Source organism: Anomalospiza imberbis, unplaced genomic scaffold (assembly GCF_031753505.1).
Source record: "Anomalospiza imberbis isolate Cuckoo-Finch-1a 21T00152 unplaced genomic scaffold, ASM3175350v1 scaffold_350, whole genome shotgun sequence".
Lineage (NCBI taxonomy): Eukaryota > Metazoa > Chordata > Aves > Passeriformes > Viduidae > Anomalospiza > Anomalospiza imberbis.
Window position 1 is genome coordinate 2,626 of NW_027099967.1, and position 24,807 is coordinate 27,432.

Below are 24,807 nucleotides of genomic sequence, written 5' to 3' on the forward strand. Positions count from 1 at the left end.
TATGAATATGCAACAGGCTGATGGGAGGGAAAAGGTATTTAATGGACATCTCCGGAGATAAGTGTGCTCCTGGTTCAGTGCCAAGATGCACACGGCCGTAACAACCTTTGCTCTATGGTCCTTGTCTCCTATCGTCCTGTATTAAAATGTTTAAATTTTCACAGGAGAGTGAGCGTGTTTTTCACAGCCCCGAGCAGAGAGCTCTGCCCGGGGGCTCCCGGGAAAGGCGGCGGCGCTCGGCAGCGGCCCCAGCCCGCGGGAATTCCCCCGCACCGGGACAAAATCCTGCCCCGAAGGAGGCACTTGGAACGCCCGCCTGCGGCTCTCCCTGCCCCAAAGATCCTGGCAGCGGCCCCGCTGTCGCAGCTGCGGCTCTGGAGCAGGGAGGCTCCGCGGGACCCCCGGGCTGTGCCCCCTCCCAGGCCGTGCCCGCCCCGGTGCTGATGTTCCGCCCGGGCTCTCTCGCTGCTCCCGGCTCCCGCAGTCCCGCCGTGACCGGGCACCGACCGCCCGGCGCCGCAGGGCCCCGAGCCCCTGCCCAGCAAAGGGTCGGTGTCCATCGCCGGCCCTTGCCGGGGGCTCCGGCCATTGCCCGGCCCCGGCACAACCTGCAGCTCCCAGCGCAGCTCCCCCGAGCCGGGCACTGCGGCTTCCGAACGAGGCAGAATATTCAGCTCCCGGAATCTCTGTTAGCTCTGCTGACATGTGCAAAACCAGCTGCTGCTGAGGCAATCCCAGCTCCGACTGAAGCCTTCCCACCCAAAATGCTGCCTTCGGTTCGGACACACCATTAAGAATCCAAGAGCAAACTGAAAGCTGATTAGAGAATCTTGGAAAATCACATCCGAGAACATTTTGTTATAAAATCACAAATGTTAACAGAAGCTGAGAAAGTCAACAATGTTAGAAAACAAGCTTCCAACACTGGGACTAGAAGAGCTCAGGCAATCCATTTGAATGGAATGAGCCCTCTCTTTCTGACATGGGAGCAATGCCATGGAATTTCCCAAACCAGAGAAATGGGGAGCCCTGGCAGCAGCGGCTTCACACACAGCAATGACACAGAACAGGGCAGGGCAAGAGGCTGACAAAACTATAACTTCTACTTGCAATGAAGAACTTGTTTCTACTCTAGCCACTATTAATATAGAGTCAAAAAGACTAAAAGTACTAGTAATAACAACTGTACCATTAATAGCAAAAATAGAGATAATTGAAATAATAATGGTAATAAAAATCCTACCATACTTATACGAGGTTTGCATGGCCAGGTTTTGGTAAGGGAGGGGCTCTAGGAGCACCTTCTGTGAGAGCAGCTGCTCCTCCATGTCCCACAGAGTCAATTCCAGCCCACTCCAGGATGGACCGGCCGCCAGCAAAGGCTGGGCCAGTTAGAAATGGTGGTAACGCCTTCGGGATAAGAGATTTGAGAAAACAAAAACTGGTGATCGTGTAGATGTAACTGTGAGCAGGGAAGAGCCGGTGAGAACATGTGAGAGGAACAGCTCTACACACCCCAGGGCAGGGCAGAAGGGGCAGGAGCTGCTCCAGGTGCTGGAGCTGATTGCCCTGAGATTCCCTGGTGCAGTCCCTGGTGAGGCAGCTGGGCCCCTGCAGCCCATGGAGGGCACGGAGAGCAGAGATGCACCTGCAGCGCCTGGAGGAGCCCGTGCCGGAGCAGGGGGATGCCTGAGTGGAGCTGTGACCCCACGAGAAACCTGTGCTGGAGCAGGGAGCTGGCAGGGACCTGCAAACCCCTGGAGAGAGGAGCCCACGCTGGAGCAGGGTCCTGCTAGGACCTGTGAGCCCATGGAAGAGCGAGCCACGCTGCAGCAGTTTGTGAAGAACTGCTGTCCCTGAGATGAACTCACCTTGGAGAAGTTCATGGAGAAGTGTCTCAGGGAGGGACCCCAGCACAGCAGGGGAACGACTCCTCTCCCCGAGCAGCAGGAGAAATTAGAGGTGATGACCTGACCAGAACCCCCATTCCCTGTCTCCCTGCACCCACTGGGGGAGGAGGTAGAGCTGGGAAGGAGGGAGGGATGGGCAGAAGGGGTTTTTAAAGCTTTATTGTACTTCTCACTATCCTGCCCTGATCTGGATAGCACTAAGTTCCACTAATATCTCTGATTTCGAAAATGTTTTGCCCCTGATGGCATTTGCTGAGTGATCTGCCCCAGTCCTTAACTCAACCCATGAAGCCTTCCTTCTGTTTTCTCTCTCCTGGCCATCTCTGGAGGGGAGTGAGAGAGCAGCTTTGGTGGGTGCCTGGCATCCAGCCAGGGTGAAGAGACAACACTTCCTTTCCTTCATTCTTTCTTTCTTTCCAGAGGTCACGGTGCAGAGGTTGAGTGGGGCTTTGATGGAGGGAGTGAAGGTGGTGGGGAGTGGTGGGGACAGGAGCCACAGGGACGTGGGACAGGCATCAGAGGGGCCCGGGCAGCTGGCAGGGGGCAAGGCCTGTCCCCCTGGCCCAGCAGCAGCCCCGTGCCCTGCCCAAGGCGCTCCCAGCAGGGGCTGGGCCCCAGAGGCAGGGGGAGAGCCCAGTCCCGGGGGCGGCGTTTCTGCCCCGACCCCCGTCCAGCCCAGCCTGCCCCGTGTGCGCAGTGACCGCTGGCACGGGCTGCACTGGACACTGTGACCTGCTGGGGACACTGAGAGCTGCCCCGCTGGGACACTGCCCTTGGCACTTCACAGGCACCAACAGACCCCAGCCAGCACCGCCCCTGGTCATGTCCCAGGCACCGGAGAGCATCACAGCCAGCCCCGCTCCTGGTGATGTCCCAGGCACCAGAGCACATCCCAGCCCCGCTCCTGGTGATGTCCCAGGCACCAGAGCACATCCCAGCCCCGCTCCTGGTGATGTCCCAGGCACCAGAGCACATCCGTTCCCAGTGCCCTCAGTAAGGCGGTACTGGGAGGGAGAGCGCTCCCAGCTCCTTCCCGGTGCTCTCACCACCGTTCCCAGTGCTCCCAGTGAGGCGGTACTGGGAGGGAGAGCGCTCCCAGCTCCTTCCCGGTGCTCTCACAATCGTTCCCAGTGCTCCCAGTAGCGCTCCCAGTGCCGGGCGGGGCGGGGCCGCTTTGGAACCCCCCCAGGGCAGAGCGCGGCTGCTTTTGGGTGTCGGCACCGCCCGGGCCGGGCTGGGAGCGGAGGAGGAGCGGGAGGGAGAAGAGGGAGAGAGGAGGGAGAAAAAGAAAGGGAAAAAGAGGAGCGGGAGGAAAAGAAGGACCAGGAGGAAGAGGAGCGGGAGGAGGGACAGCGGAGGAGCGGGAGGAGGAGCAGCCCCAGCCCCAACCCCACGCGGTTCCCCCGCTCGGGCCGCGGCTCCTGCGGCTCCGCCGGCATCGCCCCCCCAGAACCGCAGGGGAGCGGGGAGGGGGAGCTCGCCCCAAATCCATCGCGGGGTCTCCGGCAGGGTTGTTTGGCAGGGCAGGGGATGTTTGGGTCTTGCAGGACCCCAAAGCTGAGCCGGAAATGGCCCTGCAGGGACCTTGGGGGGTGCCACGTGGCGATCACCCGGTACCGGCAGGCAGAGGAGGGATATCAGATATGAGAAGGTCGGAGACCGCCCAGCCCCGAGCACCCTCAGCGCTGAGAGGGACACAGAGCCCCTGGTCCCCAGCCCTGCACAAGCATTCCCTGAGGCCAGAGGGATGGAGACCCCCCGAGCATCCCCCAGGGTGAAGGGACAGAGACCCCGAGCATCCCCTGGGCTGAGAGGGACAGAGACTGACCCGAGCACCCCCTGGAACAGGGTGAGAGGGAGGGAGACCACCCAGGCATTCCCTGGGGTGAGAACAATGGAGACCACCTGGAGAATGGCCTGGGGTGACAGGGACAGGGACAACCCCCCCAAGCCCCTCCCAAGCATCACCCAGGGCAAGAGGCACAGAGACCCCTCGAGCATCCCCTGGGACCAGACAAAAAAAACTTGAGTTTTTTTAGTTTTTAAACAGAGATAAGAAATCAAACTTAACTCTGCATAAAATACTTGACGGATATTTGATTTTCCCACAAGTCACTTGTGATGGAAACGCAAACAAATCCCAAACATGAATAAACTGACAATAGAAGCAATTCTGTGGCAATTCCAAGTTTCATCGGTTCCTGCACAGCTCCCGCTCAGCTACTGGCAGGTTCTGATAAAAGAAAAGTGAAAATTTGGCCCAATACAGATTATTAATAGGAAGGCAAAGCTATGTGTAGCTGTCACAAAGGAGACAGGGAGGAAGAAAATAATGATTCTCACATTTGGCAAAGCCTCCAAGCCTGTGAATTCGGGAGTTATTTGGGAATTTAGACACTTGAGCTGGGCTTCTTGTAGGACTTTGTGCAGCCTTGTGTTCCTCTCCTTGGGGTAAATGATCCTTGTCAGTCTTGCTGGTATCATTTGCTTCCTTTCCTCCAGTGATTTTAACAAACTTTTCTACGAAGGATAACAAAATACTTTCTTTACACTGGCCAACAACAACAGCCATTGTCCTCATAAATTCTCCCAAAAGTCGCTCAGAGGAAGCTGCATCCAAGTTTCCAAGAGCTCCTCCAGAAAGAGCCCGAACCTCCTGAGAGGAGGGAGCCATGCTGTTGTCAAAGGCACTTGGGGTCAGACATCAGTGCCCTGAACTCACTGTGCCAAAATAATGTCTCAGTCTGGTTAATAACATTGTTAGAGAGATGCCTCTGCCCCAATTAAGGTGCTAATGAGACCAAATCCCAAGTGGATTTTATTGAACAGTAAATGTGAGGTAGAGGAAGAGATGGAAGAAAGAGAAAAGGGGGGAGAGCAAGGGAGTGACAGGGACAGAGAACTCCCCTGAGGTGGGGCAAGTGTGACATTGTCCCCTGTGTGTGTGGCCTTCCCAGGGTGGGGGTTTTACACCTGAGCCAGTTTGGAAAGGGGGGTGGTGTTCACCCCCCCACCCCGAGCAGGGATTGCCTCACTGTTTCAGGGTGCAATGTAAGATGTAACCCAAAGTATGTTTTCAGTCACCATCTTCATAAACTGTGATAAACAGGTGGGGCAGTGTTCTTTATCTCTTCCATGGCTCAGCCCTGATAACACCCTCCAGGGGCTATCTTCTGTTAATGGGCCATTGAGTGCCACTGCAGGACTGATAAAATTACATCATCCCATTGTGGGATGCTCCGCCCAGGGGGAGGAACCAAGCATTCCTACCTGGATGTAATCTCACCCTTGCAACACCAGGACCACCTTGCCTACTGGATTCCCAGAGGACAAGAGCTCCATAACCACCACTGGACCTTCAGAGCAAGACCAGACCCTTCTACAGGATCACCGCTTTGACAGAATCACGTTCATCACTCCAACAGGGCTGCAGACACCATTTCATCCGACGGCTACCACCACCCTGACCAATGGGGTGTCAGGTTAAATCCTGACTCTGTCAGTCTAAGCCAGTGTTTCTGTTTCATTGCCTTGATCTTAATATTCTTACTAAATTGTAATTCTGACTTAGACTCTCCCCCTGGTTTGCCTTCAAACCAGTACAAAACTCAATGTGCTCATCCCTTGTTTTTCTCCCAAAACAGAATTTCCTATCTCCAAAACTTCACCAGATGGAGCAGGTAGCTGCGAGGAAGAAAAAGGAGGCCTGGCACCCCCGGGCAGCTGAGGAGGAAGTCAGTGCCCCTTTCCCCCTCTCTCCTGCTCCATCTCCCAGCCCAGCGTGGCTCCCGGCTGCAGGACAACCCTGCTGTCGACGCCGTCCTGCCAGGGACGCACTGGGGGGATTCTCTTCCCCTTCCCTCTGGCATGGAGGCAAATCCCATCCTCTCCTTGTCCTTCCTCCCCCAGGGAAGGAGCTGAGGATGGAGATCAGGAAGGAGAAATCCCCGCGGCAGAACCTTGTGGAAGAGGCCGTTTTGAGCAACTCCATGGCGCAGAAATCCAACAGGGAGGAAAAGCCCCGGAGATCCCGCAGGAGGAGGGGCTGCAAACCCAACCCAGGGTGCTCTGAGGAGGAGAGACCTCCCTGTGCCAGGAAGGTGGACAGAGCTTCAGCCAGAGCTAAGAGCTGGTGGTGCATGAGCAGGTTCATGATGGGGAGAAGTCCTACAAGTGCTTGGAGTGTGGGAAGAGCTTCAGGAGGAGTTTCAACCTGTTCTGCCACCAGATGATCCACACCGGGGAATGGCCCTACGAGTGTGGGGAGTGTGGGAAGGGCTTCAGCTGCAGCTCTGCCCTCGTCATCCACCAACACATCCACACGGGGGAGAGGTCCTAGGAGTGTCCCCAGTGTCAGAAGAGTTTTCAGACCAGCTCCAATCTCCTCCGTCACCAGCGGATCCACACCGGGGAGAGGCCCTATGAGTGTGGGGAATGTGGGATGACCTTCAGCCAGAGCTCCAGCCTGATCTGCCACCAGAGGATCCACACCAGGGAACGGCCCTATGAGTGTGGGGAATGTGGGAAGAGCTTCAGCCAGAAGTCCCACTTGATCAGCCACCAGAGGATCCACACTGGAGAAAGGCCATACAAATGTGGGGAATGTGGGAAGGGCTTCAGCCAGCGGTCCCAACTGATCATCCACCAAATGATCCACACTGGGGAGAGGCCCTACGAATGTCCCAACTGTCAGGAGAGCTTTCAGACCAGATCCATTCTTCTCAAGCACCAGTGGATTCACACGGGGGAGAGGCCCTTCCACTGCCCCCACTGCCGGAAGGGCTTCAAGCACAACTCCCACCTCATCTGGCACCGGCGCATCCACACCAGGGAGAGGCCCTACAAGTGTCCGCAGCGTGGGAAGAGCTTCTCCAGGAGCTCTCGCTTGGCCAGACACCAACGGAGACACCAGTAAGGAAAGCCCTGCGAGTGCCCCGACTGCAGGAAGAGCTTTGTGCACTGCTCCAGCTTCATCCCCCATGGGAGAACCCATGTTGGGAAGAGCCCTGGTGATCCACGTTCCCTGTGATCCATGCTGGAAAGACATATGTCCCTTTTACTGCCCCTGCCAATGACATGATGTGGGATCAAAGAACATGAGGGTCTGGCCATGGCCCTGTCATTACATTCACTCCCACCTCAGGTCATTGCCAGGGGCAGGAAAGGGACTCTCTCTCTCTCTCTCCGAGGAGAAGGGTGTCCTTTCCATGGAGGCGGAAATACATGGCCAGGAAGAGCCTGTCAGTGGTGTTGGAGTTTTCCCTGTAAATAGTTTTTCTTATCACTTCTGTTATTAGTATTATTTCTGTTCCTGTTTGTTCCTTATTTCGCTGCTGTTCCCAGTAAATTGTTCTTAACCCAGCCCAGGATCTTTGCCTTTTGTGCTTTCGATGGGAGGCGGGAGGGCAGGGAGCGGCAGTGCGATTTTAGCAGGAGCAGGAAATTGGGGAATCCCATTCCTGAACCCCGGCCCTTGGAAACCAAGCATCCCAGCTGGTCCCCACCCTGACGGCCACGGCAACAGCCTTGGGAGCGGATCCCTGGCTGGGGCTGTGGGAATCTGTTCACTCTGGTGCCCAGGGACAGGAGTGGAGGGAGTGGCTGCAGCTGAGACGGGGCAGGCTTGGGTTGGATCTCAGGAAAAGGTTTTTCCCCAGAGGCTGGTGTCCATGGCAAACACCCCTGACATGGGGTCTCCACGGAGCTGCCAAGGGACTGGCCATAGCAACAGGGGGCTGGTGATGGTTGCCATGGAAACTGACCATAGCAACAGGGGCTGGTGATGATTGCCATGGAAACTGACCATAGCAACAGGGGCTGGTGATGGTTGCCATGGAAACTGACCACAGCAACAGGGGTTCCTGGTGATGATTGCCTGCTAAGGATCAGATTTGTCACAGGCCCTCAGAGGGGTTCCATGGGGAATTTCCAAGAGTCTCCAGGCTGTTCAAGAGCTGGAATGTCACAGGCAGAGGCAGGGGCTCCATGGAGACCTCCCAGGGGTTTCTGGGGATGGGAAAGAGCCGTGTGGTCAGAGGCAGTCACAGCCATCCCATGGTGACATCCCAGGGGTCCTTTGGCTGCAAAGGCACCGATCTGTCACAGGCACTCATGGGGGCTCCACGGTGACATCCCAGGAGTCCCCAGGCTGACAAAGAGCCGGGATGTCACAGGCGCTCACAGGGGTTCCTGTCATGGGCAGAGTGGGAGCTTCAGGCAAAAGCTTTATTTCCTTACTGGAGAAATTCCTGCTGAGTCATGAGGTGGAGAAATGTCCCCCAACAGCCAACACAGATCCTCAAACCCCTGCAGGACCCCTAGACTTCTAGAATTCCTTCTAATAGAAGAGACTGGCAGCGGCTGGATCCCATCCCGACCCTGCAGATTGGACAGGTGGAATTGAACCTTAATGCAATTTGTCCCAAAAGATTAACGATGGAATACCAGATAAATCTGTTTAAATACAGCTATGATTGATTCTGATCATTATTAGATATAACGGTCTATTTACAACACAGAATAAAATTTTAAAAATAGTTATTTACTCCTCAATATAGGAGCTATGCCAATTATAGATTATTCTGCTCTAGGAAGCAATTTTGACGTCACCAGGGCCTTGCTGGAGTGGTTTGAGCCCACCGCAGGCAGAGCCTCCTGCTCCAGCAGGAACTGCCTTTCCTGTGCCAGGAGCAGGGCAGGACCCGCTGCAGGAAAAGCCCCAGGCCAGCCCCAGCACAGGGAAGGCCTCGGGCACAAGGGAAGAGTGCCGTGCTGGGAGCTGTGCCAAGGAGAGCCTGAGGCACCAAAGGCGCCTTGGCAGCAGCAGCTGCTTGCAGGGCATGGCCAGAAGCCTCCCTTGGCAAGCCGGCCTGGTGGCCAGCACTGCAGTGTCACTGTTGAGTAAGAAATGTCACAGGCTCATCAGAAGGCTGATTGGCATCATGTGCCATATGTTTGGAACTGCTCCTTTTTATATGCTGTTCCGATCCAGGTAGATAAAATCCCAGGGGCACATATCAGAGGTTTGTTAGGGAAGACAGTGTGGATCAATTCTGCCTCGAGTACAGACAAACCCATTTGTGGGATTGTCTTTGCTCAGGGACCAGGTTGTACACAGTGAATAATGCAGAAATATGGAAGAACTCGATGTGTACCTCAGGGAGATCTGATTGTGGGGTGAGACTCATATGCAAATATCACTGTTTGCTGGATGTTACTGCCACTGTCTTTACATTAAACCACACAGACATGAGACAGAAGGAAATGTGTAAGTGTCGAAGGTTTGAGCAAGTGATACAGAAGGAAATGTGTGTCAAAGGTTTGAGCATGTGAGATGGAAGGAAATGTGTCTGAGTAAGTGAAAGATGGAAGTTTTTACTTGATGAAGTTTTTACATGACGTTTGGTAGTATGTTGACGATATGGAGATAAGGGGTGGAATGTCCTAGGGTGACATTATGGTGCTTGCATCCCCAATCGTGTGTTCTGTTTATACTTGATGTTATGTTCTGTGCCTTCAGGACTGGCTCCGAAAAGTGAAGGTTTGTTTTGTCTTGTTATCAGCCGGCTCACCTCTCCCCAAGGTCTGTGTCTAGGAGAGGCTAGGGCTTGCTGGCTTTCTTGCTTGCTTGCTGGCTTGCTTGCTTTCGCTTTGCTCTTGCTCCTGCTTTTTGCTTTTGCCCTTGCTTTTGCTTATTAGTTAGTTTAGCTAGGCAATCCAATTTTTTCCCTGGACTGTTTTTTTTCTTTCCCTTTCCTGAATACCATTTGAACCTGCTCAGGATTGGGACCTGGGAAACACCAAGAAACACCGAGAGCCAGCATTTTGTGACCTGCAGCAGCCATCCCCAGCACCGGAGACCGAGAACTGGGCAACCACTCCCAGCAGAGACTTTCTGAATTTGTCACCTCTTCAGACCGTAGAAAGAGTTTTTGTCATCTCATGTTGTTCATTTTTTGTGCTGGGGAGTGCTTTGCCTGCTCAATAAACAGGTTGTTTCCACTACTCTCTGAGGAAATTCTTCCCGAACCAGGTGAGCAAGGGGCTGTGGGGGTTTGCTTTCTGGGGGCTCCTTCTGGAGGTTTTCTCCCAAATTTGCCCAAAACCAGGACACATTACTACATCAGCAGGCTGTTCTTTGGTGAGATCCAGCAGGGCCCTGTTCAGCCAGTGCTCAGCAAAATGACTGGCCATGAGCCACTGGTGGATGTACCTCACCATGGCAGGCACCTGGAGAAGGCACAGGGAGACTTGGAAAGCTGCCAGAGGGAGGAATGTCCCCAGCTTCCCCAGAGAAGTGCTTCCCTTCCCACCACACTGCCATGGCCTCAAAGGCTTCCAGTTACCAGTAGGCATGGCTTGGGAGGCCAAGCAGCTCCTGGGAGGATCAAACCCTGGCCACAGGCTGCTTACTTGCTTTGGATTGCAAAACCCTTCCTCTACGAGCATATCCAGCAGGGCAGCACAGGTCTCCTGGGCAGGGCCAGCTCCAGGGCCCTCTTCCTCTTCCTCCACCCAGGACAGCTGGGGCACTCTCGGGGGTCTCTGCTCCATGTCAGTGACTGGATTTGTGGCTACTTGCAGGAGAGATGCCTCGGAAAACTCCGAGTCAGCAAGGCCTGAAGTCGTGCCTGGAAGGCACCTTCAAGAGAGAAGCCTCAGGAAGGCTACAGGACAGCAAGTCCTGCACTCTGGTCTCAAGGGCTCCTGCCACAGGGACAGGAGACTCCTGTCAAGGATTGTGGTCTGGCCTCGAGGGCACCGGTGGCAGGGATGGGAGATGCCTCTGGGGCACCAAGTCCCACAGTCTGCCCTCGAGGACAGATGCAGAAGAGAAGCCTCGGGAAGGCCACAGGTCACCAAGTCCTGTGGTCAGGCCTCGAGGTCAGCTGCAGGAATAACGCCTCGGAAAAGCTCCAGGTCAGACACGAACGAGTGCGCTGTGCGGGGGCTCCTCACGGCACCGCTCTGTCCCGTCCTGTCCCGTCGCATGCTGCGAGCACTGTGGCGTGGTCTTGTCACCGCCAGCTCCTATGTCAGCCCGTGTCACAAAGGGCCCTTGGACACGCTGTCCCGTTCCATGCCACGGTGACCGTGCTGCACCGTGTCACAAAGGGCCCCTGCACACACTGCTCCCTGCCCTGGGGCCGCCCCCAGCCCACCCAAAGTGGCTCAGGTTGGAAGGAATCCCTCACCCCAAGTGTCTAAGACAGCCCGACAGGATCTTTGGGAATGGCTGAAACCATCAGCAAACGCTGCCCTGCTCTGCGGGCTCAGGGCAGCAGAAGGAGCCCCCAGGGCTGCCGATGCAGCCGTGCTGGGAAGGGCACGGGGTCTTCACAGAAGCTGGCATGGCCTCTTGGGACACGTCCCGGCTGGTGGCCATCCTAAACCCGCGGGTGTGAAACAGACAAGGAACGTGTGGGCCATGGCACGAATGCTGCTCTGACCCCTGGGGCCCGGGGAGCGCTGACATCAGCAGGTGTGGCACAGTCCCTGCCCAAGCAGACCTGCCACCCCCCGAGCCCTGGCAGCACCGGTGCCCGTCTCCTGCCCCAGAGACCTGTGCCCGTGGGGGGCTCCTGTGCCAGAGGGAGCCAAAGCCCACGTGCATTGGGGGCTGCGCTCCTGCCTGCAGGGGCTGTTGGCAGGAGCACCTGGAGCAACTGCTGGCAACACTTGGTCTCTGTCAGAAGCTCTTACTCCATGCTGAAATTATTTTCTCATTGCAGTTATTGCCTTCAGCACAAAACCACCTCAGTGGTGAAGGCACAGAAGAATCTGGCAAGTAAGAATCCTCAATTCAGGAAAGCTTTACTTCCCATTGCTCGACTCAAGTAGTTCCAGAAAGTTGCAAACTTCCCAAATTAATTGGGATGACCTGAGGAGGTGAAGAGTTGGAATTTTGCTTCCAATCTCAAAGCAGCAACTCATTTGCCTTAACCTCATCCACTGAGGGTCACTTTACAGAACATAACACTACACAAAAAAAGGGAAAAAACAAGGGCCATTCTTTGGTTTTCTATGAACAGATGATAATATCCTAATTCTCTAAAGAAATAAAAGCTCTCAAGAAATCAAAGTCCACTCAGTGGTAGAAAAGTAGCTCACAGAATTGAGTAGATGGCAAAAGGGCTAATCCTGCCCCTGGTACAGAGATCTGAGTGGCCAGTAAAGTACAGCTCTGCCCTCTTGTTCCCTGCAGGACAATCAGGACCATGAAAAGTCACAGATATTCCTTCTGGCCTCCCTAACCAAAGCTGTGCCAAAGCACAGATGCTGCCTTCAAACTGACTCAAATTCCAGCCTAGACCTCTCACCTTCCAGACAACTCCTTCTCCAACACCCCACCAGCACCAAGCCCCCCAAACTCCCACACAGAAGCCCTCAACACCCCGCCAGGAGCCCCAGCTGTCCCCGTCCCTCCGCTGAGCTTTCCCACCCTCCAGCAGACGCCCTGGTTCCCTGCAGGTGCCGTGGGATGGCACTCAGGAGGATCTGCTCCAAGGCCTTCCCCTGGAGCACGCTCAGGCTGCCAGGCCTATGGATCCTGGATCATCCTTCCCACCGAGCCTTCCCGTGCACGGCTGCTCCATTTGCACCTTTGCGCTCAGCTCGGACTTCTCCACTTCACCAGGAGTGCTGGGAAAGGATGGAGAGCAGCCTGGCAAGCTCTTTCTGCACCTCCCTCTTCACTCTCGGGGAGGGAGAACATTCCACAGGAAAGCAACTGGTGCCACAAGGAGCGGGTGGCCTCAGGCACCTTTGGGGATGGAACAAGGCCTTGGTTTGACATGAGTAAGCACAAGCCATTCACATGAGTAAACAAGTAATTAGCACAGACATGCCTAAGTACTTAGCAGCAGTTAGCATAACAAAAACCTGGTGGCCTAACTTGACATGAGAGTGACCTGACAAAAAGCTTTAGACACAGTCTACCAGAAGAACTAAGGGCAAGTGTGGAATCAGCCCTGTGCAGGGAAGCCCTGAGGAAGACTTTGTGCTGCTTTGGGGCATCGAGACCGCTCCTGGCCAGGACCTGGACATCAGCTTCAAGTATGGGAATCTGACACAATGTATTTCCAACCCCTGCCTATGGAATCACCTCAGCAGTGTAAAGATGGATGGTGATTTTGATACATCAACCCACTGAAATTTATACATGGTGGAGAAACATTTCAGTGGGTGCAGACCCTTGCCCTCCCACCAGGTCAATCAAAGGGCTTTTGGCTGACAATGCATTTGTCTGCCGATTTGTTTGAATGAGGGAGACCCCTCAGGACTGCTGTATCCTGAGGGAACACCGTTGGCCTTGACCTGTAGGCACCTGCACAAGCTTAAAATCAGCTGCCTCAGCTTCCAGGACCTCTCTTGGCCAGCATCCTGACGTGGATGCAGGACTGCTGTGAGGCACTGCTGGGACCCAGCGGGACAGGACCGGCTGTCTCGTGTCCACGTAGCACCCCTCACACAGCCAGGGCCATCCCGAAACCAGACAAACACTCACGTGTCAGCACAGGGGAGCAAGGAGCACTGGGCTGCTCTCAGGGTATCTCAAAGTTCGAGAATCCACCACAGCACTGGTAAATTTTTGGGGGGACCAAGGACTTTGAGTATCAAAAGGGAAACTCCAAATTGTAGGGAGGGAAGTAAAATGCCTAGGACATGTGGTTTGTCAAGGGCGCCAGCGGCTGAACCCTGAGAGAATTGCAGGGATAGCCTCACTCCCACAACCAAAAACTAAGAGAGAAGTCAGAAGGTTTTTAGGCCTGTTGGGATATCTTAGGTTATGGATTGAAGGATACATGCAGGCCATCAGGTTCTTGTATGAAAAGTTAGTAGAAGAAGAGATTAGGTGGGAAGAAGACCACAAGCAAATTTTGAAGCTGTAAAGCAAAAATTAGTCAGTGAAGCAGCACTGAGTCTTCCTGCCTTAGACAAACCCTTCTATCTGTTTGTGGATATAGAAAAAGGGGCAGCACATGGAGGATTAGCCCAGGACCGGGGAGGATCCAGGAAACCAGTGGCCTATTTATCAAAACTGCAAGACCCTGTCAGCTGGGGGTGGCCAACCTGCATTCAGGCAGTGGCAGCGAGCGCCCCACTCGTAGAAGAAAGCAAAAAATTAACCTTTGGGGCAAAATTGAAAATATATACCACTCACTCAGTAAGGAGTATCCTCGGCTAAAAGGCTGAGAAATGGCTCACTGATTCCCAAGTACTAAAATATGAAGCCATCTTAATAGATAATGATTTAGAGCTAGTCGTGAGTAACCAACTCAACCCTGCCCAGCTTTAGATGGAAAACCAGGTGAGGAATTAATATATAATTGCCTAGAAGTTATAAACTATCAAACTAAAGTAATAGAGGACCTAACAGATCAACCACTCCAAGGTGGAAAACGATTGAACATCGATGGATTTTCACAGGTAATCCAGGGCACAGGGTATTGGGGTGGGCTATGGCAGATGAAGAGTTAGTGGCCCTAGAAAATGGAAAGTTACCTTCCAACTGGTCAGCCCAAGCATGTGAGTTGTATGCCCTAAAGTGAGCTCTGGAAATATTCACACAGAAAAGAGAAACAATAAATACACACTCATAATATGCTTTTGGAGTAGTGCATACCTTTGGAAAAATTCGGGAAGAGAGTGGGCTATTAAATTCAAGGGGAAAGGAAGTAAAAACTTATTTTAGAAGTGTTAGAAACTTTACAATTGCCAGAAGAAGTGGCAGCAGTATATGTTAAAGGACATAAAAAAGGGATGACTCAAGAAGCACGAGGGAACCATTTAGCAGATTTAGATGCTAAGAATTCAGCCAAATCAGGGACAGAAAAACTAATGACAGCATTAACCCCTATGAGAGAAATGGAAGAAGTCCCCATATTCAGTGAGACAGAAGAGAAAGAATTCCTTAAAACAGGAGCCAAGAAAGATAACAAAGGGAAGTGGAGATTAGCAGATGGGAGGCAAATGTTGAATAAACCCCTTGCCAGGAAAATGCTAGAAGGCAAACATGGAACAACACGCTGGGGTACACAAGCGCTAAGTGATCAATTTCTAAGGGACTGGGCCTGCATAGGAATTTTTGGGATAGCTAAGCAGGTAATTGAAAGGTGTGAGATATGCCAACAAGTGAATGAGAAGGTCATGAGGAAAACACCAGGGGAGGGCGAGAACTAGCCTTACAGCCCTTTAAAACATCCAAGTAGACTTTACTGAGCTTCCCCAGGTACAACGGTGGAAGTTTTTACTAGTGATAGTAGGTAACCTGACTCATTGGGTAGAGGCGGTACCCACGGTTAAAGCCAATGCCAATGTTGTGAGTAAAACACTTCTAGAATCAATCATTCCCCAATATGGGATGGTGAACAGGATTGATTTAGACCAAGTGTAAGGCCCTCTGAAGCCCCCACTTTTGCCTACCGATTGCCACGAGGAGAAGCGCCCTTCCTCCACTACAGTTCCGGCTTGGAGAGAGCGGCAGTGCAGGTGCAGTTGCTGCACCGTTACATTAGCTGTTCCGAACAAGGCCTGGCAAGGACTTGGCAAGGAATTGGCACGGACTTGGCAAAGAATCAGCAAGGACCTGGCATGAACCCAGCAAGGAACGGCCTACTGCATATTTGCCCACTCTCCTTTTGAAGCTGAATGAACTTTGAGTTGACCCTAGTGGTCTCTCACTGAAAACCTCTCATCTGCCCCATTACCACTGTGACAGATGGACAGAGATGGAAAACCCTCCTCCTAAGGACTGAGACTGAGACCCCTATCACAGGGAGTGGAGAAACCACTAATGACATGACCTGTTCTTCTTCAGTAATTTCAGTGGACTTATTCTTCATTGTGTTTGTCCTGCTTCGGTGGTTTCAGTGGACTCACCTGTTCCCCCGCAGTAATTACAATAGACTCTCATTGTCCTGCATGTTCCCCCCTTTTTTCCTCCATGGAGTATAACTGGACCCCTGAGTTGACCAGAATTTTGAAGACTTCCCCGACACGACCAGACGGATCCCCATTGTCTGGACCGGTGAGGATCTCGGCTGTGTTGGTAGCTATTCCCATCCCCCTCTTTTCTCTCTCTCTCTCTCTCTCTCTCTACTTTTATCTCCTTTCTGATCCCCACTATCGCATTTACTGTTTTGGCCCCTAATAAAGGTGCATTTGTTATGATTAACAAATAGTCCCTTGTTGTTTGCCTTTTTGCACTTTTGAGATCAGTGAAAAGAGCCATCATGACACCCCGCACAAGCGGATCGTGACACCAAGGAGCTCATTTCACCTCCGAAATATTGCAAAAATTTGTTCAAACCCTGGGAGTAAATGGGAATTACACACTCCAAGGCATCCACAGAGTTCTAGTCACGTTGAGAGGATGAATCAAACTCTTAAAAAGGCTCTAGATAAGCTGATGTTTGAAATCCAAATGTCATGGATGAAATGTCTCCCTTTGTCCTTATTATGACTTACAACTCATCCCAAGTCAGATCTGGGGGTGTCACCCTATGAAATGACGTTTGGGTTACCCTTTTTGACCTCACCCCAGAGGGTTGCCACCTATGAGGAAGGGGAAGCCAATACCAAGAAGTATGTTATGTCTATAGCAGAAACCTTAGAAGGGCTAAGACATAAAGGGGCTATTCCTCAAACAGCCACCCTGGATTTCAGAATCCATAATATTAATCCCGGGGATTGGGGAATGATCAAGTCATGGAGAGATCAGCCTTTAACTCCTCAATGGGAAGGTCCCGTTCAGGAACTGCTCACCACCAAATCGGCCGTGTGAACTGCAGAGTGGGGATGGAGTCATGCCAACAGATGGACTCAGGCCAACAGAGTTAAAGGCCCAGCAGGAAAAACACAAAAAATGCACTACATATAACATCCAGACCAGCTGAAATGAGATTGGATCTCAGGCAGAGACTGAAAGACAACCAGAAAAACACCAAGACGCTTAAAGTCAAGCTTCCACCAACCAGTTTGTGAACTGTCTTCCTGTTTTAATGGGTGAGAATTACCAGCACCTGTTGAGGGGAAGTACACAAGGGACTGTAAAAGGTAATGGGACAGCTTCTTTAAGAAAATAAGACAAAGGAAGGAGGGCAAGACCCCTTTGTTCACTTCCAAGAAGATGGCATAGCCCTGCTGTGGGTAGCAACCCTGTAGGCATGGTAATGTAGGGACAAAAGGCCATATCGGACCACTGTCATTCCCCAACTGTCTTTGAATACAACAGGGACTGGAGGGCGAGACCGAGCTGGTCTCTGGACCCCTATGAAACAATGACTATAGGTAGCAACCACATAGGCATGATAGATGGGAGTCAAAGCCATCCTGGACCTCTGTTAGGCCCTTCTGTCCATTCCAAATAAGTGTGTCTAAGGAAAACCTGAGATTTTTCTCCTGTTCCCACTGTCCTTGCCCACATCAACAGATGCTAGTATGACTCTTTCAAGAGAGAGAAAATTTTTAATTAAATGTTCAAGCAAAATGACTTATAGAAAAAGAACATGGGGGTTTGTTATAGATGAGTAATCCTATGGTTGACTCTCACAGTTAAGGGGTGAATATTAAGTAGATGTTAAGAGAAGTTGTGTAGGTGGATAGTTATCTTTCCCTTCCCCCTTGCATTGTTATCACGGGATGCCCTCAGTAGTCAGGGCATTTGGGAGGGTCGGCTTGTTGCTATGGCAGCGCCTGAGCTCCAATCAAGCTGTAAGAAAGTGATCTCCACCACTGGACAGCGAAGGAGGAGTGGATTGACAAGACTTTGGGAGGGGCTGGAGGTATAAAAGACAGAACATCCATTTTGTAGATGAGCACGTGGTGACTGAATCCTTTGCTCCTGGCGCTGTATTCTTTACTTTATTAACTCTTCTGTTGTATTTTGATAAGGTCTTAAAACCATATACATTTTTGAAAGTGAAAATTGTTTCTCACATGGGGTTGAGGAATGTGGGGCAAGGTTGTCCACACTGGGTCAGACCTCAAGGTAAAACTTAGGAGCGGCCCTACATCAATATCAATCATAGAATGCAGCAATCAGCTCTTCTCAGAAGAGAACAGCAATAAAACACTCTTTAAAATAGGAATACATATTTCTTAGAAGCTCTTAGAAATATTTCTCCATAACTGTAAAAGGAAACCTTCCAGATGAACTGCACTAGAGCAGAGAGAAATCAAAGCACAGCCATGGCTTCTCAGGACTTGCTTCATCCTAATGAGCCCCGTGGTGCATTTGGAGCTGAGCCCTGAAACCTCAGGGCCTGAGAGGAGATTGTATAAACCTGTCCAGGAGTCAAAGTGAGAGAAAAAACCCAAAGTTTCTCGAGCCATTAATGGGTGCTACTGAGGTCCATCCCCAACACAGGCTCCTCATGGACTCCTTGGAGGAGAGAATTGGAGGACAGGATTGCACAAAAACCTCTCAGAGACTCAGAGTGAAAAGGACAATCCAAAGTACCTTAAACTCCTTGTGTATCTCAAAGCATCAATGAGCCCCACTGAGTGTCAGTGCAAAGCTCTCAAGGGACTCGTTAAAGCAGATAATTTCAGGCTGTGACTGCACAATCTTTCTCACAGAATCTGTATAAAAAGGGAAACACCAAGTACCTTAAAAGAACGGCAGTACCTTGAAGCATTAATGAGCCCCACTGAGTGTTGTTCCTGACAAAGCCTCTCCAGGGACTAATTACAGCAGATAATTGGAGGCCGTGATTGCACAAAGCTCTCAGAGACTCCAAGGCAAAAGCCAAAGCCAAAGTGCTTTGAAAAACCTGCAGTCCCTGGGAGCATGAAGGAGCCCCCAGGGCCATTCCTGAGCAAGGCTCCCCAGGGACTCCTTCCAGCAGATCCTTGAGGCCACTGGGATGTGGGCTAGGGGGGGATGCTGAGGGCAGGACAAGGGGCTGACAGTGTCCAGCCTGGCTGGGGCTGTGCCAGGAGGCCCCAGTGCCTCAGGACAAGGTGTCTCCTGACAGCCCTTGGTGGCACAGACCCTGCTGTGCCCCTGGGCACCAAGACTTGGCTTCTCTTTGTCCCCACCTGTCATCAGTGCCTCCAGTTCTCTGCTCTGCCTGGGGCCTGGGGACACTTTCTCACTCGTGTCCCTCAGTGGGACCCATTAAAAGTCAAAGAAACTTTGGAGTTGGATTCTGACTTGGAGTTCTGGAGAGGTTTCTGCAGCTCCCTCTCAAGGCCTGATGTTCAGGGCCTGAGCACAAAGCCCCAGAGGGTCATTAAAGTCCTTGTGCTGTGTCTGTGCTGCTGAGCTGGGCCGGGCTCCTGGCACAGAGGGTGATCCTGGCAACCAAGGAGAGCTTCAAAAGCACATTTCTCTGGATGAGCAGCTCTTCTCCCAGCCCAGCAGGGCTGGGGCACTGCCTGCAGCCAGCCCGGGCACAGCACAGAGGCACAGAGAGCTTCAATCAGTCAGGGCTGGGAGGGTGTTGAGAAGTGCCTGGGGCAGAATCACTGGCAGCCCTTGGCACAGGAACCTCTGGCTGCAGGACAATGCAGCTGCAGCTCCGGAGTGATCTCCTACAGCTGGAACATCCCAATGCCCACAGACCCTGTGAGTACAAATCTGAGTATTTCTGGTGCATGTCAGGTGAAATGCTCATGAAGCCTTGACATGCTGAGGGGTTCTGATCAGTCATAGAATATTTCCAAGACAAGGATTTTGATAAAAATGAGGAAATTTCCTAAGAATTTATATTCAGTTTCCTACTACTGGAGAATGGCAGGGAGGGAGGAATTGATATTAACAGTTGATTATGAATTTTGACAAGCACCTGAGACATCCAAACTATTACTTTTAGTGATCAATAGGTTCACAGAAGATCCCTAATGTGCTTTCAGCCACTCTGCCCATGGACAGCAGCAGCATCACCTCTGCTGGAGCCATCAGGCTCAGTCTGAGCTGTCCTTTCTCCAAGCTGCAAACAGAACCTGCCCCCAGCCAGTGCCCTGCAAACAGGCAGGGTTCTGTCAGGCCAAGGAGAGTGCACAGAGATTTGGGGTCTGTGAGTGCTGGCAGGGAGAGCTCAGGCACAGGGAAACACCTGCAGGAGGAAAATCCCCAGGAAGCAGAGAGAAGGTCAGGGAAGGAGAGAAAGCAAAACCCAGAAATGCTGTGGCAGGGAGAGTTTAGAGATGTCCAGAGGATCCCCTCCAGTGCAGCCCCTCCCTCTGAACAAGCCCCCTCCCTCCTGTCCCCCCAGCCAAGCCTCTGCCCTCAGGGCCGGGGCTCCAAGGCGTGCAGCCCCTCCTGTGCAGGCAGAGCTGCAGCAGAGCCGTGGGGCAGCTCTGCAGCCCCGGGCCCAGTTCCCTCTGCAGAGCACAGGGCTGGGAGCAGCTGCCCGGCACTGGGGGCTCTGGGAGGGGACACAGCTGGCTCAGGGTGACACAGCTGTCCCCAGTGCCCGGCTCTGGGCAATGCTGTCACTGCAGCCAGGGAAGGAGCTGCATCTCCCTGCATCCAGTGCCATCAGAAGGACACTTGGAAGTCTCCCTGAGATTTCAGTCCAAGCTGGGATCTTCAATCCAGGGTGCAAACCTGTCCTAGATCATCTCTGAGTTATAAGATTGATGGGGAAAGGCAGAGGTGTTCTGACACTGAAAATGCTGCTGGGTTGGTGAAATGAGCAATGTGAATCCTTGGCTACAAATATGGAGCAGGGCTGTGGTGGATCCATCTGTCTCAGTAGCACCATAGCGTTAAAAGAAACATGAGAGTGTGAACATCCTTCATTTGAAGAAGTGAAAGCCCAGAGAAACTCCAAAGAGAATGAAGTGACAGACCATCTCCCCTCAGTCTCCACTCATAATCTTCCCTCAGGGAACTCTCTTTTACCAGAGGGAGGCAGGAATGTTGAGGGTTTCTGATATCCAAGAATACCAGGAGAGACAGGGGGGGAGCTTAAAATGAAAACCTCTAAACTCTTAAACACAGAATTGTGTCCCTGTGTGTTCAAGGGGAGGGTGTATGGGAAATGGCTTTGGTTTTGGTTACAGGTATCTCCTCTAACTTTTCACTGTCCTTTCTCCATGAACAGGTCCCCATGGTCAGCCACAGCCAATGTCCAACAGCAGCTCCATCAGCCACTTCCTCCTGCTGGCACTGGCAGACACGCGGCAGCTGCAGCTCCTGCACTTCTGCCTCTTCCTGGGCATCTCCCTGGCTGCCCTCCTGGGCAACAGCCTCATCATCAGCGCCGTAGCCTGCGGCCACCACCTGCACACGCCCATGTTCTTCTTCCTGCTCAACCTGGCCCTCAGCGACCTGGGCTCCATCTGCACCACTGTCCCCAAAGCCATGCACAATTCCCTCTGGGACACCACCACCATCTCCTACTCAGGATGTGCTGCTCAGCTCTTTTTCTTTCTGTTCTTCATTTCAGCAGAGTTTTCCCTCCTGACCACCATGTGCTACGACCGCTACGTGTCCATCTGCAAACCCCTGCACTACGGGACCCTCCTGGGCAGCAGAGCTTGTGCCCACATGGCAGCAGCTGCCTGGGCCAGTGCCTTTCTCAATGCTCTGCTGCACACGGCCAATACATTTTCCCTGCCCCTGTGCCATGGCAATGCCCTGGGCCAGTTCTTCTGTGAAATCCCCCAGGTCCTTAAACTCTCCTGCTGAAATTCCTACCTCAGGAAATTTGGGCTCATTGCAGTTAGTGCCTGTTTGGTATTTGGTTGTTTTGTGTTCATTGTTTTCTCCTATGTGCAGATCTTCAGGGCTGTGCTGAGGATCCCCTCTGAGCAGGGACAGCACAAAGCCTTTTCCACCTGCCTCCCTTACCTGGCCGTGCTCTCCCTGTTCCTCAGCACTGGGACATTTTCCTACCTGAAGCCCCCCTCCATCTCCTCCCCATCCCTGGATCTGGCCCTGTCAATTCTGTACTCGGTGGTGCCTCCAGGCCTGAACCCCCTCATCTACAGCCTGAGGAACCAGGAGCTCAAGGCTGCAGTGAGGACACTGATGACTGGATGCTTTCAGGAACATTAAACTGCTGGCATATTTCTGCAAATCACTTGAAATAAAAGTCATCTCTGATACTTCTTGTTGCTTTGGTTGTGGGTTCTTTTTTTCCTTTGCTTCACTGTTTTAATATTGTCCACAAAGAAATGTAATTTTTGTGCCATTTCTCATTTTGTTCCCCTCCACCTTCCCTGTGCCCACAGACTGTGTCAATTAGGGGCTGAGCTATCAGTGGCTTTAAAGGAACTCAAGGATGTCCCAGCAGAGTTTTCTGCAGAGATGCCCTTTTGTTGCCTTCCCTGGAGCTGCAGCAGCAATGTCTGTGTGCAGAGCTGGGGCAGATCAGTGCTGGCACAGCAGCTGTGCCCAGCAGCAGCAGCACTTGGTGTTGCCAGTGCTGCTCCCGTGGCCCTGCCCCGCTGCCCTGGTGGCCCTGGTGTTGCTGCAGGGCCTGAGTGCTCTCGGGGCCGGGCACAGTCCTGGGGGTGGCAGTGCCGGGGCTGCAGCAGGGACAGCCCATGGGCACTGCTGGGGCAGCGCTGACACCTCAGGCCAGGGCCTGGGGGCTCCAGACTCCTTGCCCAGGCTCTCTCAAGAACACGGCCAGGCCAATGCTCAGCACAGAAAACCCCCGTGAGCAGCCCCAGTCTGGCCGTGGGCAGGCTGGGGGCAAACAGCATGGCTGGTGCTCTGCAAGGGCCCTGGGGGAGACGGGAAGGAGCAGCAGAGCAGGGGCTGATCCATCCCCAGTGCGCTGGACAGCCCAGGGCAGCGTCCCAGAGCGTCCTCATGGAGCTGCCAACAACATCCCCCTCTGCAGCCCTGGCCTCTCCCCCAGCTCACACAGGTGCCGCATCCTTGCAGGCACAGCCATGGCAGCGCTGGCTCAGTAGCCCCTGTTTGCATTGCACACAGCAGGCGGGAGCACCCCCATGCTGCTGCTGTGGGGACAGGAACCTGAGGGAGCACAAATGCCATCAGCCCCGGGGGCCAGGAAGGGCTGGGGGATGCCAGGGAAACCACTCAGCTTTGTCCTGGCCTCTGCAGCCAGCCAGAAAGTTTGTTCCCATCAGCTGGGAATTTCCTGTCCCACTGCAGACGTTGCTGCTCAGAGCCAGGGCTGCCTGGCAGCCACCCCCAGACTGCCCTGAGCATTTCCTTGGCTTCACCTTTGCTTTCTTTACTCTTCCTGCTACAGATTTCTTCCCATTGCCCATCCCTGTTCCCTCCCCTGCAAACAGCCCATCCCTGTTTGCCCTTTCCTGTCTGGCCCCACTCCCCCATTCCAGTTCCTGACTTGGCACCATGGGAACGGCCCTTGGGGAGCAGGATCATCCCACAAGTGCTGCAGGAATTGTCTGCAGGCTCCTGCAGTGCCTCGTGCTGCTCCCTTGCCAGAGGCAGCCCAGGCCAGGGGGGCACATCTGGGCTGCTGTGTCTGGCTGTGGGGCTCCCTGTTCTGGGCAGTGAGGAGGGGCTGCAGAGGCTCTGCAGGACTGACAGGATGGGCTTTGGGGCTGTGAGGAGAAGCTGAGGGACCTGGGCTGCTGGAGCTTCTGAAGAGGAGGCCCAGGGCTCCTCCTGCAACTGCTCCCAGGGTGGTTTCACAGAATCACAGAATCAGCAAGGCTGGAAAAGACCATGGAGATCATCAAGTCCAACCTGTGCCCTGACACCGCCTTGTGTCCCCTGAGCCTCCTCTTCTCCAGGATAAACAACCCCTGCTCCCTCAGCTGCTCCTCACAGGACTTGTGCTCCAGACCCCTCACCAGCCTTGTTGCCCTTCTCTGGACATGCTCCAGCCGCACAATATCCTTCACTGCCCTGCTCCTGCTGGCCACACCATTCCTGATCCAGGCCAGGAGCCATTGGCCTTCTTGGCCACCTGGGCACACTGCTGTCTCATGTCCAGCCTGCTGTCCATCAGTCCCTGCAGGTCCCTTTCTGCCTGGCTGCTGTCCAGCCACTCTGTCCCCAGCCTGTAGCGCTGCAGGGGTTGTTGTGGCCAAAGTGCAGGACCCAGCACTTGGACTTGTTAAACCTCACCTTGTTGGATTTGGTTCCTGGATCCAGCCTGTCCAGGTCCCTCTGCAGAGTTCTCCTAGCCTCCAGTATATCCACACTCCCAGCCATCTTTGTGTTACCATGGTTCCATGAGGCCCCAGAGTGTCCCAATGGTCTCCATGATTCCATGAGGCCTCCCAGTGTCACTATGTCCCTCTGGTGTCACAAAGTTCCTTGGATCCTTGGGCCCTGCAGTGTCACAATGGCACCGTGGTGCCCCAGGGCCCTGCAGTGTCACAATGGATCCTTGGTTCCATGAGGTCTGGCAGGGCAGCAATGCTCTCCTTGGTTCCCGCTGTCTCCCACACCTCCCAGTGTCAGGCTATAGAAGGACACCTGGCTGATGAAGGGGAGTGGGAGTGGGTACCTACTCAAGGAGGTCACAATAAAAATCCCTCCCAACCCCCTCTCCCAAGCCAGGTGCCACTTCAGATTCGGTGTGATCCCCTGGATCTGGAGAGTCAGCCAGATGGTTTAGAAGAAAATTATCTGCCCAGTGAACCTCCCATTTATGATTAATCTGTGAGACAGATCAGCACCTCTAACATCAAAAAGGAAAGAAGGGTAATCGTGGTGGGTGACTCCCTCCTGAGGGGAACAGAGGGCCCCATATGTCGACCAGTCCCACCCCACAGAGAGGTCTGCTGCCTCCCTGGGGCCCGGGTACGGGATATCACTGACACACTGCCTGGGCTGATTCAGCCCTCTGATTATTACCCACTGCTGATACCCCAGGCTGGCAGTGATGAGATTGAGAAGAGGAGTGTCAGGGCAATTAAAAGGGACTTTAGGGCATTGGGTCAGGTGGTTAATAGGACAGGGGCACAGACAGTCTTTTCCTCAGTCCCT

The 24,807-nt window shown here is 53.3% G+C and overlaps 1 protein-coding gene and 1 pseudogene across 1 annotated transcript; both read left to right on the forward strand.

Annotated features, from left to right (window-relative positions):
* Nucleotides 1-5,819: 5,819 nt before the first annotated feature.
* Nucleotides 5,820-7,341, forward strand: LOC137466640 (zinc finger protein 551-like; the record flags this gene model as incomplete). The annotated part of the gene is made up of 3 exons (XM_068178338.1): nucleotides 5,820-6,010; nucleotides 6,058-6,242; nucleotides 6,285-7,341. Coding segments are annotated over 3 exons (917 nt in total), but the record flags the coding sequence as incomplete, so codon positions are not given.
* Nucleotides 7,342-20,988: 13,647 nt separating this feature from the next.
* Nucleotides 20,989-21,921, forward strand: LOC137466639 (olfactory receptor 14J1-like; annotated as a pseudogene).
* Nucleotides 21,922-24,807: the final 2,886 nt, after the last annotated feature.